Source organism: Delphinapterus leucas, chromosome 20, assembly GCF_059928025.1.
Source record: "Delphinapterus leucas isolate spDelLeu-1000000601 "Yukka" chromosome 20, BTC_Dleu_Yukka2, whole genome shotgun sequence".
Taxonomy (NCBI): domain Eukaryota; kingdom Metazoa; phylum Chordata; class Mammalia; order Artiodactyla; family Monodontidae; genus Delphinapterus; species Delphinapterus leucas.
In genome coordinates, this window is record NC_143148.1 from 42,785,535 (window position 1) to 42,798,255 (window position 12,721).

The following is a 12,721-nucleotide window of genomic DNA, read 5'->3' on the forward strand; positions in this document are numbered from 1 at the left end:
GTGGCGAGCGGGGGCGACTCTTCGTTGCAGTGCACGGGCTTCTCGTTGCGGTCGCTTCTCTTATTGTGGAGCACAGGCTCTAGGCGCGTGGGCTTCAGTAGTTGTGGCACATGGGCTCAGTAGTTGTGGCTCGCGGGCTCTAGAGCGCGGGCTCTAGAGCGCAGGCTCAGTAGTTGTGGCGCACGGGCTTAGTTGCTCTGCGGCCTGTGGGATCTTCCCAGACCAGGGCTTGAACCCATGTCCCCTGCATTGGCAGGCTGATTCTTAACCAGTGTGCCACCAGGGAAGTCGCCCCGATTTCTTTTTAATTAGAAAAAAATTTGCACATGCAGAGAAAAAGGGGTGGAGCAGTGGACACCAAAATGTTAGTTGTGTGATTAGGAAGTGGTTAATATTTTCCTCATTTTGCTTATCTTTCTGTGTACAATTTTCTACAGTGATTGTGGATTACTTGTGTAAACATATTTTAAGTAAATAAATCCAGTGGACATTTTCAGTTTCCATCTTACCTGCCTCTCCACAGCAGACCACTGACTGTTCGATTCTTCTAGAAACCACTGCACACCCGGGCTCCCCCTGGCCACTTCTCAGGCTCCTTCCTGGATTCCTCCCCTCTTCTCATCCCCTAATGTGTCCTGTGTTCTAGGTCTCCCCCAGGCCCCTGCCCAGACCCCCATAGCTGTCCCCATCTTCTCTCTTTGCTGGCCAGTGTCTGCATCTCTCCTGAGCTCAGACCAAATAGCTAAGAGCTGTGGATTCTCCACCGAGATGACTTCAAGCACTGTGACCTGATGCTTCCAGAATCCATCTTCTCTTTCCCCTCCCTGAGCCTGGCCCCTTCCAGTGCTCCTGTCCTAGACCTGCTGCCGCTTCATACCTGCCTGCTGGGCTCAGGGCCCCAGCAACCTCCCAGACAAGTCTTCACCTTCCCTTGCAGTTGGTTGTTGGGTTCCATAACCATCAGGTCCTTTGTGAGCCAGTTTTCTTCCCCCGCTGCTGCTGGTCTGGTCTGGGGCACTTTGATTTCTCGTTGTCTGACCATGCACCCTCCTGCCTCTCCCAGTCAGCCTTCCTCCGCAGGGAGCCCAGGTGAATCTGTAGATCCGAAGTCTGGCCCTGTCTGTCCCCTGTGGGAAAACCCTGTAAGGCTCCCTGAGCCCTTACTCCCACCCCAGCAGTCACCCCGCACTGTTCGGCCCGCTCTGCGCTGCTCTTCGCCCTTTCCCTGCTGGGCTTTGTCCACTCTCCTCTTTGCTGCCAACTTCTGTGTAACCTTCAAGAGGCAGCCTAGAGATCACCCGTCCAGGCAGCTCTCCTGCCCAGCCCTGTTCTCAGCTGGTCAGTGTCCCCCAGGTACTGTGTTCGCTTTCTTCCAGTTGTCTCCATCTAGACTGGGAGCCTTGTATGGGGGTGATCTGGCAGCTGTAGTGCTCAGAAAGGGTCACTGAATGGGCAAGTGTCCAAATGACAGGTGTTTTCATCAATATAGACAGTTGGTCTTCAAGGTAGCTCGTGAGATGGGCAGTGTCATCCAGTTTTATATTTTATTTTATTTATTTTATTGTATTTTACTTTATTTTATTTATTTTTGGCTGGGTTGGGTCTTTGTTGCTGCACGTGGGCTTTCTCTAGTTGCGGCGAGCGGAAGGCTACTCTTCGTTGCGGTGCGCGGGCTTCTCATTGCAGTGGCTTCTCTTGTTGCGGAGCATGCGCTCTAGGCATGCGGGCTTCAGTAGTTGTGGCTCGCGGGCTCAGTAGTTGTGGCTTGGTGGCTCTGGAGCGCAGGCTCAGTAGTTGTGGCACATGGGCTTAGTTGCTCCGCGGCATGTGGGGTCTTCCCGGACCAGGAATCGAACCCTGCATTGGCAGGCAGATTCTTAACCACTGCGCCACCAGGGAATTCCCAGTCATCCAGTTTTAAAAGGGAGATCATGAAGCTTAGAGTGACTTACCGAGGAAGCGGCTTGTGAATGGTGGCAGGAACAGAAGCCAGCTGGTCGGGCTAGGCACCTGTGGTCTTTTGTGAGGACCCACTGCCCCACGTGACTGTGGCAATTACCCTGAGGGACCAGGGCCATGGAGGTTAGGGGCCACTGGCATAGATAAACTCTGGAGACGAGGACATGGCCTTGTTCCCTGGCCGCCCGGCTCTGTCTCTGCACACCCCTACCTCCTCTTCCCTTTTCAGCACGCCCTCGACTTCAGGGAGAGCAAGGAGGCCGAGCCCCACCCACTGTGGGAGTACCCGTGCCGCAGCCGCTCGGAGCCCCAGCAGATCCTGACCTTTGATTTTCGGCAGCCGGTCCCCCTGCAGCCTGTCTGTGCTGAGGGTGCCATCGAGCTGAAGAGGTGAGTGTAGTCTCCAAGGTGGGGGGAGTGGGGGAAGTGGCAGGGTTGTTTTCTCATAGTTATTGCCCGAGTGGCTAAGCACTTACTTTGGCCACTTTCATGTGGGTGGGATGGCTGTCCTTGTCGCAGCCTTGCCCTTCCTGAAGTGGCCCTGAGTGTATAGTGGGTCCCCACAGCTTCTGGGTGGGGAGGGCGAGCCAGAGTGGGCTCTCTCAGATCCTCCCACATCTGAGACTCCATTTGAGCTAAGCAGCATGTTACACACAGCTGCAGAGAAATGTGAATTTGGTTGCTATGGTTACCCAGTGGCTCATATTCCTGAACTCTCCTGGGAATTAAAGCAGGTTAGGAATTGGCAGAGGCTGTCGTTGTGATGCATGGTCAGGCCCATCCAGCTCCAGCTCTAGCTCCCTTCATGGGGAGGGGCGGCTTCTTCCCAGAGGAAAAACTTTCTTCTAACTGGGTGGAGGCCGTGAGCCCAGAACCCCTTTGGGCTCCTGTGACAAGGGGGAGGCAGGACAGTTGCCCATCTGTGCCTGCCATCCAGAGTATCTGGGAGAGATCTTCTAGACTTTGATGCCTGGACTCCTCTCTGAGCCTTCTGAGCCAAACCTTTCTGTGACCTCAGGCCAAGGAGGCTGGTCCGGCAGCAAGCTGGCCCTGCCCCAGGGTTACTCTTGAGTATTTGGCCAGGCTGTGGGGAGTGAGTGGGAGCTTTGGGTTGTGGCTCTTCTTGCTCAGCATTTTACTGAGTTGCCTTAGTCAGTTGGAGTGTTAGGAGCCTCCTAACTGGGCAGGATGGAAGTGGAAGAGATGAGAGGTTTCTGAAAAGCAGAGGGGAGCCATGACCATGCTTAGCCAGTCTCTCGTGCAGCTGTTTGTTTTTGGCCCAACGTTCCCACCCCCCATCCCACCCTCACCCCCAGGCCTGGGAGGAGCCACGGAGCCGTCCTGTGGATGGAATACCACCTGACCCCGGACAGCACGGTCAGCACCGGCCTCCTGAAGCCTGCGGAGGACAAGGTAGTGCTGTGTGCGCGGGTCCCAGAGTGGGCCAGCCCTGAGAGCAGGTGCCGCCGTGCCACCTGCCTGCGCTCCAGGTGTTCCTGGCATGTTCAGCCAGATGATAACTCCTCAGTGGCCCCAGGTCACCCGGCCCTGAACAGCAGCTTCCCACCACGAGCTGCCTGGGCTGGAGGCTGGCCAGGAGGGTGCTGGGGTGTCAGAAGCCCTCACCGCCTTCTTGCTGCTTCCCCTGCAGGGGTACTGTTGCTGGAACCCCCACTGCAAGCAGGCTGTGTACTTCTTCAACACCACACTAGACCCCAGAGTGCCACCAGGTGGCCCCCAGACCATCACCTACACCGTGGAGTTCCACCCCCACACTGGAGATGTCACTGTGGATTTCACGCTCTCAGATGCCCTGGACCGTGGGTGCTGACCCTCACTTGTTGAGAAATAAAGTGGCTGAGGGCGCCAGGCTCTGAATGGTGTGGCTTTCTGTGAAGGAAGGTGAAGGCGCCTCTCCTTTCAGGGCCCGGCTCGGCCTCTGGGCTTGGAGGAGACCTCTTCCCTTTTTGTGTTTTTGCTCTGTGGCTCCTTGCTCCAGATGTGGTGGGAAGCGGGGATGGCTTTGGAGCTGAGGAGGGGCCAAGGAGCCCACCCTGCAGTGGTTATGAAGTGCTCAGAAAGCTCCAAGGCTACAGCGTCCCTCCTGCCCAACCAGGGAGCGGAGCCAGAGTTGACTGGGCTGGGCAGCTTGGGCTGCTCTTGGCTATGCAGTGCTGGGGGGGCATGCTGCTCTCGTGGGAGCTGGCCTAGCCTGGCCTGCACTGGGGACCTTTGAGTCCCACCTGCCTGCTTCAGCTAGGAGGGGCTTCTGGGGGCAGAGTCGCAGACTTATGGCTGGGCCCCAGGCCTTGAAGACCCTGGCAGGGCCAGGCCAAAGACCGAGTTCAGACCCTTTCACTTGCTAAGTAGTGGCACCAGTCCACGTTTGTAAGGGTCTGGCCTCCATGTGCAGCACCAGCAGGTGACCAAGACCAGCACCTAGACACCAGGCTGCTTTAAGAGGATAGGGAGGAGGCTGTCCCAAAGCAGTTCCTCAGAGGCAGACCCAGGAAACCAGCCATCAGAAGGGAGCCAGGAGGTACGGCCCTTTCCCGTGTGCCCCCCTTTTAGCAGAAGGACCTCGTCCCCTAGAAGTCTGGGGCGGATGGGTATGAGTGCAGTCACCCCGACGTTGCCTTGCCAGGGAAGGTCAGAGAGCCCCAAGGAGGCCCTAGCCTTGTTTCTTCCCACACTCAAGGTGCCCTTCTGCTGTTTACTCCCAGTTCCAGAAGGAGTAAGAGAACCCAAGGGGCCTGGTTTCCTGGTGGTTCAGGGCAGACTCAGGCTGTGCCCATCCTGTGGGGAGAGGCAGGAAAGGCAGGCCCCCCACAGTGGTCTCCCCACAGCCCCGCCTGGCCGCCTAGCCCCTTGGAGTCAGAGCAGGGCCCAGCCTAGCTTTTCACTTAAATGAGTGGAGAACACCAGCCTTGAGCCTCACAGTTTTATTTTTTCCTCATTATCCATCCTTTCAGCACCAGTAAAGGAAAAAAAAAACACCTCTCTTTTCAAAATATTTTATCAGGTGTAAAGATTGTTTTTCTTCTAGGGAAGAATCGTCTGGATATGTATTTGATAATGTTCTTACCAAAACCTTAGGTGTGCTTACCATATAAAACCCCTAATGTCCCATGAGGATACAATACAGAAAAAAATACAGAAATTAAAAAAGTCTTTTTTTCTTTTTTAAAACAGTATTTCTAAATCTCAGCAAGTTAATACAATAGTTAAAAAGCATCAAGATTAATATCCATACTTAAAACTCAAGGTGGTCTGGACAAATGAAATGACCATTTTCTTCCAAAGTTGACCCCTGCCTCCTGCCTTCTCTGGAGGAGGCTGGGCCCGGGGCAGGTGCAGAGCCTTGGGGATTTGGGTGACCCCTGGTCTGTCCTTCCCAGGCCTAGATGCCACAGAAACATCTGAGATATATCTTTTCTTTCTTTTTTAAAAATCGAAATGGAAAAGTCTGGCTTGTACATAGACCCGGGGGTGCACAGGCTTGATGAAACTCGTGGCTGGGTGATGGCGGCCTCAGTGCTGAGGCCCTGCCAGAGGGCAGTGCGAGGGGAGAGGGGAGCCAGGCCAGCTCTGCTCTGGACACTAGGCAGGCTGGGCAGAGGCGACCTTGTTAGGACAGGAAATGACTGAGGCACAGGGAGGTATGACTTGCCTAAGGCCGCCCTGTGAGTAGGGAGAGAAGCATGGCCCCCTGTGCCTTGGCTCCTCCCCAGCTGCCTTGGGAGGCAGGCGGCCCCTCTGAAGGATGAAAGCTGTGCTGGAGTCGCTCTGCTTCAGGAGCCCTGGCCCTGCTTCCGCTGCTGTCCTGGGCACACAGCTGACCCGCAGCCTAGGGGCCTCAGCTCAGGCCCAGACATCTAGGCAACACATCTGCCCCGTTGAGCTCCACCTGTGAGCAGATTCCTGGCTGCTCCTGGGATTGGAGACCTCTGACCCAGTGAAGCCTAGCCAGGGCCTCGAGAGCCACAGCCTTGGAGGAGGGGTGCAGCAGAGAGCCCAAGGAGGACTACACCCTAGACGGTGAGCAGCCCCTCCTGGCTTGACTTGGGGGGTGGGACTGGGGGCCTGGCCAGGGAAGTGCTCCAAGCAGTGAGGCCCTCAGCTCAGCTGCTGCCCCAGCCAGGGGCATTCAGACCAACCAGTGCCACTGTGAGTGTGGCTCTCAGGAGTGTCTTACTCCAGCGCAAGCCTGGCCTCTGGCCTTGGCCCCCTCTTGGTCCCTCTTGCAGCTCAGTGGGTGACAAGGCACAGCATCAGCTTATTGGCACCAGGAGGCTCCTGGCAGCATGGTCCTGGTGTGTCCCCAGCCTCGTTGGGCAGAACTGGCCTCGAGCCAGGCGGGCACATTGGTTGGGGCGCTGTGAAGAGGGGAGACCATTGGGAGTTGTCAGTAACCCCCTCCCAGAGTCAAAGGGGCCTCGCACCTGGAAGCAGACAAAACCTTCCCTGCGTGACTCTGGGGGGCGTCCCCAGGTGAGTTTAAAAAGGCCAGTGGGCAGAGGCAGTGCTGCCGTGGGATGAGGAGCTGTGGGCTTCACCTGCAGGCTCTGCCATGCTGTGCGCGTGTGCCTGGGGCTGGCCCTGGTCACATGGTGGCAGAGTGGATGCCAGCCAGTATCACTCCCTGCCTGGGGCGAGCAGTGGCCATTGGCCTTGCCACCCCCGGCCTGCACGCTGGTGAGGGGACAGGCTGCTCTGTGCCTTGGCTTCCAGCCCCTTTGTCCAGGGCCCCTAGATCGGGTCGCTGTTGAGGATTGGCCTGGGAGGACAGAGCCGCAGCCCCACCCAGAGGCAGGTGGACGGTTCCTGAGCTCAGCCAGCACGTGGATGGGGACAGTCCCCAGGAAAAGATTGGTCCCAAACCAGAAGGGTGTCCGGAGGGGAGACAGGATCAGGCAGAAAGAGGATGTGTTGGTTTCGACAGAAGAGAAGCTACAAATCTATCATTTTCAAAACCAGAAGTTCCCCTCCCCCCTAATGCCGTGAGTTGCCCTTTTCCCTGTAAAAAAGTGATGCTCTTTCCTTGGATTCCCGTCTATGGCTCCATTGCCCAGATTGGAGTCTCCAAGGGAGGCTCCAGGCTCTGCTGTGCCTGTCTTGGGAAGAGCAGCATTCTCCCTCGTGGCTTGCAGACCCTTTAAAGTGAAGGGTTGTTTTTGTTCTTAACTTTTTTGATTTTCTTTAAAATGTAATCGCCCTTGAATGCAAGACCCTGGGGAAGAGCCTGGGCTTGCTGGTAACTGGACACAGCCCTCACGGTCCCTGCTCATGAGCTGTCCAGGCTGGAGGTGGCGAGCCGGCGGCCGTGTGTCCAGGAATGCTTCTTTGGCTGGTTCTGATTGTGTTTGGAGTTTGGCCTTGGGTGAGGCCCGAGTGAGGGGTCTGTGGCTACAGCATGGCACATGGCATGCGGGCAGCGTGCATGCGAGGGTGCAGGCATGCGAGACAACATGGCAGCAGACAAAAATAATGAACCCTGGACGAAGCTTGAAAAGAGATACAAAGAGTACAGAAACCCGGTTCTCATACTAACCCACGGGTTACAAACTAGGTTGTGCTGTAGATTTGTAGAAAATAACAATTTGAAAGAATGGCACTGGTTGGGCAGCCAGGACTCCCAAGGCCGGCCTGACTCCTGTCCATGGCGAGTGCCCGGAGGTGCTGGGCAGCGCTGGTTCCAGCTCACCCAGGACTGGCTGCAGCTCTCCCAGGCCCCTGCCCGCCTCCCCCAGCACGGGTGGTGCTCGCTGAGGGGACATGGCCAGGGAGGGACTGCGGCTCAGAGGGCTGGCGGAGGCCCTGCTGCTCGTGATGACTTGGCCCATTTATGCCTCCTCCTCCCCCGCAGATACCATCAGTCGCATGGCCACCGGGAGGTGGTCTGTCAGGCCCGACAGCTGGGTGATGAAACTGAATTCTTCCACCTCCTGGGCGGGGGGAGGAGAAACATCCCAGTTAGACCCAAAGGGCATCCTGTAAAGGAGAGGCCTGGCCCAGACCTTCCTGAAGGCAGAGGGGTGGGAGGATCCATGGGCCCCAAAGGCCTCCTGGATGGGCACGTCCCATTTCCAGAGGAGAGCTCAGTGCTGCCAAGGGGTGCAGGGCTAGGGTCCCCTATGCCCAGCCCAGCCCAGCCCAGACTCACGGCCTTCCAGTCTGGGCACAGCCCCTCCTCCCCGTGCAGCATGTAGTCAATGCGCCTGCCGTTGCCCTTCAGCAGCTCTTTGCGTCCCTTCTGGCCTCCCCCGGGGCTCTTGCTGCTGGGGAAGGCGAGGTACTCGCGACGACCTTCCTCGCTCTCCAGGACCCTGCTCACACAGAAGGCACAGGAAGGCAAGGTGAGCCCCGCCCCCACTGTGGTCCAGGTCCTGAGTGTGGAGCCGCGTTCTGCCCGCAAGTCAGACCAAACCCCTGCATTTAAGATCTGTCTTCCCTGTGAGCCCCAAAAGGGACTGGGATGGACAGAGACCGCACCTGAGTCTGAGTTCCTGACCGACCTGGGCCACTCCAGAATCTGCCTGGGAGTGTCCCGTGTCCACCGTGGGCTGGCAGCACTCTTTCCCTTTCTGAACTAGAACGTTGGCACCACCCAGAGCCTGTGACCAAGTTGGGGACAGAACTGCCCAGCCCCTCTCCAGGATGGTTTCTGCTCTGAGCTAAGAGTGTCCTGTTTTGGGGAACTTGATCTTTGCAGTGAGCCTCAGGGACCTTCCTCTTCTGGAAGTCCCCAGGCCTCCCATGACTCTTGTTTCAGGTCAGCAGGGGGCCAGGGGAGCGAGGAGACAACCAGACCCCATCCCAGGACTGGACTGCTGTGTCGGTCAGTCCCTGAGTGGCTTTGCCATCAAGCCTCTGAGCCTCCACTGTCCCTCCTAACACAAGAATGACTGTGGCCCCAGAACACTTTGGGGACCAGGTGTGTGAAGAAAGGAACAAGGTAGGTTGCAGCTGTCGCTCCATTTCTCAGTGGAAGGAAGCTGATAGGGATGCGTATGTGTTGGTCAAGGATCTACAGGGACAGCAGGGCGCTCAGGTGGAATGTTACGCCCTGAGTCCAGGTCTTCTGACTCCTTGACTGCCATCTGCTTCCTGCCAGGTTTCCTCCAGAGCCTGAAAATCAGTGGTAAGGAGACTTCAAGGAACACCCCATCTCAGAGGGCAGATGCAGGCCAATGTTGGGAGTGAGAGGTGCAGCCACTGAGAGACACTACACAGGCCTGCCTGCCCGGCTAACGCCTGGACAAATGGACAGGGCACCTGGACAGGCACAGCCAGCAAACATGGATTTCTGCAGGGTCTTTGTCAGCCTTGAGATAAATAACACTAATGACATGCAGCACGTCGTCATATCTCAGAAATGTAATCCACTGCTGTCCTTTGCCTTTGATAATTAATTCCAGCATCAGTGATCTAAGAGTTACTGATAGTCATTTTTAAATCATCATCTCATAAAAAGATAATTTTCTCGGCATAGGATGATGTTTCAAATTTAGTCTATAATTAATTGGCTCAAATTAGCTGCAAGGAGCCATTGCCGTGGCTCTGTGCAGTCTCAGGATGTGAATTATAAATTGGCTCTGCTGCTGGCCTCTCAACTGTGTCCTTTTTGGAAGTCTCGGGTTCAAGAATGCAGTTTGGCTGGGATGGAACTGTCTCTACTTTGAAAAGGACTGGCTTGTCTTATCTCTGTTCGTGTTTTTATTTGCCTAATGGGTGGCTACCAGCTGCCGGGCTCCTGCAGCAGATGCCATCCCCAGGGCTCTTTGGCAGGGGTGTCTGCAGCGCTTGGCCTCGCCCTCGGAGATTCTGGTCCTTTTTCCTGTGCCCAAGGCAGGCTGGGGCTCAGGGCAGGCCAAGCTCTGGTAGAGTGGACCCGGACTCTGGGTGCTGGTGTAGGAAACACCACTTCGAGGCCCCAGGCCTACTCGGAGGCTTCTTCTTGGTAAGGATACCCCTGGGGCATGAGGTCCACCACAGCCTCCGCCCACCCCCAGCTTGCCTCCCTGAGGCTCTCACAGGCGTCGTCCCATGGGGCTGTGCGCTCTTGTCTGCCCGCAGAGCCCATCTCTCCACACCTGTTTCTGGGTTGGTGCTCATCCCAGACCTAAGAGCTGCCTGGATCTGCCTACCCTGCCTGACCGCAGCAGCATGGGTGCTGGGTGCTTACTTTTGCAGATTGTCAGGGGTGCACACTTCCTCGTCGTAGAGACCGTCCTTGTCCAATAGGGTACCTGGGGACAAGGGGGTGAGAGTGGTCACTGCGGGCAGGGCCCAGCCAGCCTCAAGGAGGGCTGCCTCCCTGGGGCAGTAGGGTTAGGCCAGGGCTTCTGTGGGCTGGGCAACTGAGTGCCCCCCCTCCCCCCAGCAGTGAGGTCTTGGGGGCAGGTCTCTCCGGGAAGCCCATGGGGTATCAGGCCTCGGTAGTCCCCTCCCCTGCCCCAGTCCCCCTCCCCTCCCACCCCAGAGCCCGTGCCCAGCCCCAGCTCACCGATTGCCCATGGCTTCTCCTCCCCAGGCCCCAGGCGGCAGGGGTCCTTGTAACGTGTAAACAGGGAGTGCTGCTGCTCCAGCTTGTCATCTGTGAAGGGAGGGAGGGAGTGCTGAGGAGCTCCGGGTGTCTGGCCTGTCCTGGAGGGCCACCTGCCCCTGGTTCCAGTCTGATCAGAGTCACCAGGTCCCTGTCCCTCAGGTAACTGCCTCTGGGTGGGGTTTGTGTCCCCAGACAGATGGATCTGTGGTTCATCTGTCACTGGGTTTCTGTGTCCTTGAGAATGCCCCCTTTAACAGCCCTCAGAATTGTGCCTGGTGGGACTTCCCTGGTGGTCCAGTGGTTAAGACTCCACGCTCCCAATGCAGGGGGCCCGGGTTCAATCCCGGATCAGGGAACTAGATCCTGCATGCCACAACTAAAAGCGCCCGCGTACCACAACTAAAAAAAAGATCCTGCACGCGGCAACAAAGATCCCGCGTGCCGCAACTAAGACCCGGCACAGCCAAATAAATGTTTAAAAAAAAAAGAATTGTGCCTGGTACAAAGTAAGAGCTGAATACAGACTTGGTGAGTATCATTAGCTAACCCCATTAGTCTGGGTTTCAGAGGCTCCCAGCCTTCCCTGCCAGAGGTTCATCTGTGGGGCATCTCTTTGTCTCCAGCAAGGTGGCCTCTGAGCTATTTAGGGAGATCAAGTCCTCTTATTCTAGGAATTCTCGGGGGCAGAGAAATCATAGTCTTGCTAAATGTCCCACCCCCATACTCTGGAGGAGCAGGAAGTTACTTGAGCTGCCTGACCCCGGTCTTTCCAGCTGCGACTGGAACCCACGCCTCCCCGAGTGGCCAACCCTAATGGTGAGGAGCACGCCTCACCAGAGGAGCAGTTGTCAAAGTTAAAATCTCCGCAGACGACGTCAAATGCCACCAGCTCCTCGGGGTTGGCTGCGCTGGACGAGGAGGTAGATTTTCGGAAGTCAGCCAGCCAGTCCTGAAGCATGTTCAGCTGCTCACACCGAATGTCACTGTCCTCTGTGCGGCAGAACCACAGAGATGATGAAGCTGCTGCCAGGCCCCAGCCAGGCCAGTCCCAACACTCTGAGGGGACATTCCCCACCCGCTGAAGCTTGGGCCCCTGGACCCTACCTGGCAGGGCGTGCAGGTGTGTGCAGGAGATGTACCCGACAATTCTTTGGTCGTGAGGTGTATTTCCTACCTGCACCTGTAGGGGAGGAAGCAAGGTGTTGGTGATGAGGCCTATGAGTTACCACTTCTCTGAGCACAAGGGGACACTGGCGACTCCTGCCCCCAGCCAGGTCAAACTCTCAGAAGCCCAGCTCTGTCGACTCCTGGCTAGACTGGGGCCCTGGGAAGAACAGCACATGTCCTGCTTCTAGGAACTTCTGCTCCAGTGTGGGAGGCAGATGCATGAAGAAGTACCAGCCTGTGGCATGGTGAGTGCCACCGACAATTCAGGCACGGTTTTACAGGAGAGAGATGCAGAAATTGCTCCCCACACCCCTGCTGTCTCCTGGTGACCAGAAGGTCCACATGGATGACCCTGAAGTGCCAGCCCCTTGGTTCTTTGTCCACTCCTGCCTGGTGGCTCTTTCCTCCTCCCCTTGGTCACACCCTGGACCTGATCATGGCTTGGAGCCCATTCCTGTGAAGTCTGAATCAGGCTCGCCTCTGGGATGTGGTGCAGCCACAAAGCCCACCACCCTCGTCCACTGTGAGATGCCTCGGACCTTGCCTTCGGCTCTGTCTTCTCAGTCTCTGCCTCTCTGGCTTCATGAGCAGTCATTTTAACTGCTTTTTGATTGTGGTCCCCTGTTAGTCCCCAGATCTGGGATGACAGCTGTGGCCGGTGTCTCCATGGCACCTATGTCATGGCTGGCCCCAGGCACCCCATGGCCTCCATCCTGAGCCCAGTCCTCCTTCCTCCACAGGGGCTTCTTCACGCTCTACTCTCCCCAACCTCGGTCCTTGCCTGCTGCTCACCTCCTTCACTGGAGACAGCATCCCTGGCAGGTGGAGTGGGGCCGAGGGCTCCTCCCTGACTCCCTGCCCAATTGCAGGTTACCCTGGCAGACTGTTTCCACGGGTTGGCGTAATGAAAACGAGCAACTCAGTTGTACAGCACAGACAACTCGGCCCCCAGGGGTGAGCCTGGTGCAAGCCTGAGCCTTTGTCGGGCTGTGGTCGGGGAGGGGAGGGTTGGCAACCTAGCCTGTGGGTTCTCAGGCCCTCTGCTGG

General features: G+C 57.0%; 2 protein-coding genes across 5 annotated transcripts in view; one reads left to right on the top strand and one right to left on the bottom strand.

Moving 5' to 3' along the window:
• Nucleotides 1-3,837, top strand: part of PRMT7 (protein arginine methyltransferase 7) — a 47,537-nt gene extending 43,700 nt beyond the window's left edge. For both annotated transcript variants that reach the window (XM_022583366.3, XM_022583367.2), the window contains exons 16-18: nucleotides 2,189-2,349; nucleotides 3,276-3,372; nucleotides 3,611-3,837. In XM_022583366.3, coding sequence (XP_022439074.2) covers nucleotides 2,189-2,349; nucleotides 3,276-3,372; nucleotides 3,611-3,790 — 438 coding nt within the window. In that variant the 3' untranslated portion in view covers nucleotides 3,791-3,837. The remainder of the gene's footprint in view (nucleotides 1-2,188; nucleotides 2,350-3,275; nucleotides 3,373-3,610) is intronic.
• Nucleotides 3,838-4,361: 524 nt separating this feature from the next.
• SMPD3 (sphingomyelin phosphodiesterase 3) overlaps nucleotides 4,362-12,721 on the bottom strand; it is an 83,795-nt gene continuing 75,435 nt past the window's right edge. Inside the window, exons 3-8 of one of the 3 annotated variants that reach the window (XM_089903245.1) lie at nucleotides 11,612-11,687; nucleotides 11,342-11,497; nucleotides 10,466-10,555; nucleotides 10,145-10,208; nucleotides 8,123-8,285; nucleotides 4,362-7,904 (exon numbers count right to left, since the gene is read on the bottom strand). In XM_089903245.1, coding sequence (XP_089759371.1) covers nucleotides 7,803-7,904; nucleotides 8,123-8,285; nucleotides 10,145-10,208; nucleotides 10,466-10,555; nucleotides 11,342-11,497; nucleotides 11,612-11,687 — 651 coding nt within the window. In that variant the 3' untranslated portion in view covers nucleotides 4,362-7,802. Of the gene's footprint in view, nucleotides 8,286-10,144; nucleotides 10,209-10,465; nucleotides 10,556-11,341; nucleotides 11,688-12,721 lie in introns of all 3 variants that reach the window. The other 2 variants (XM_089903244.1, XM_089903243.1) reach the window with 2 other exon arrangements.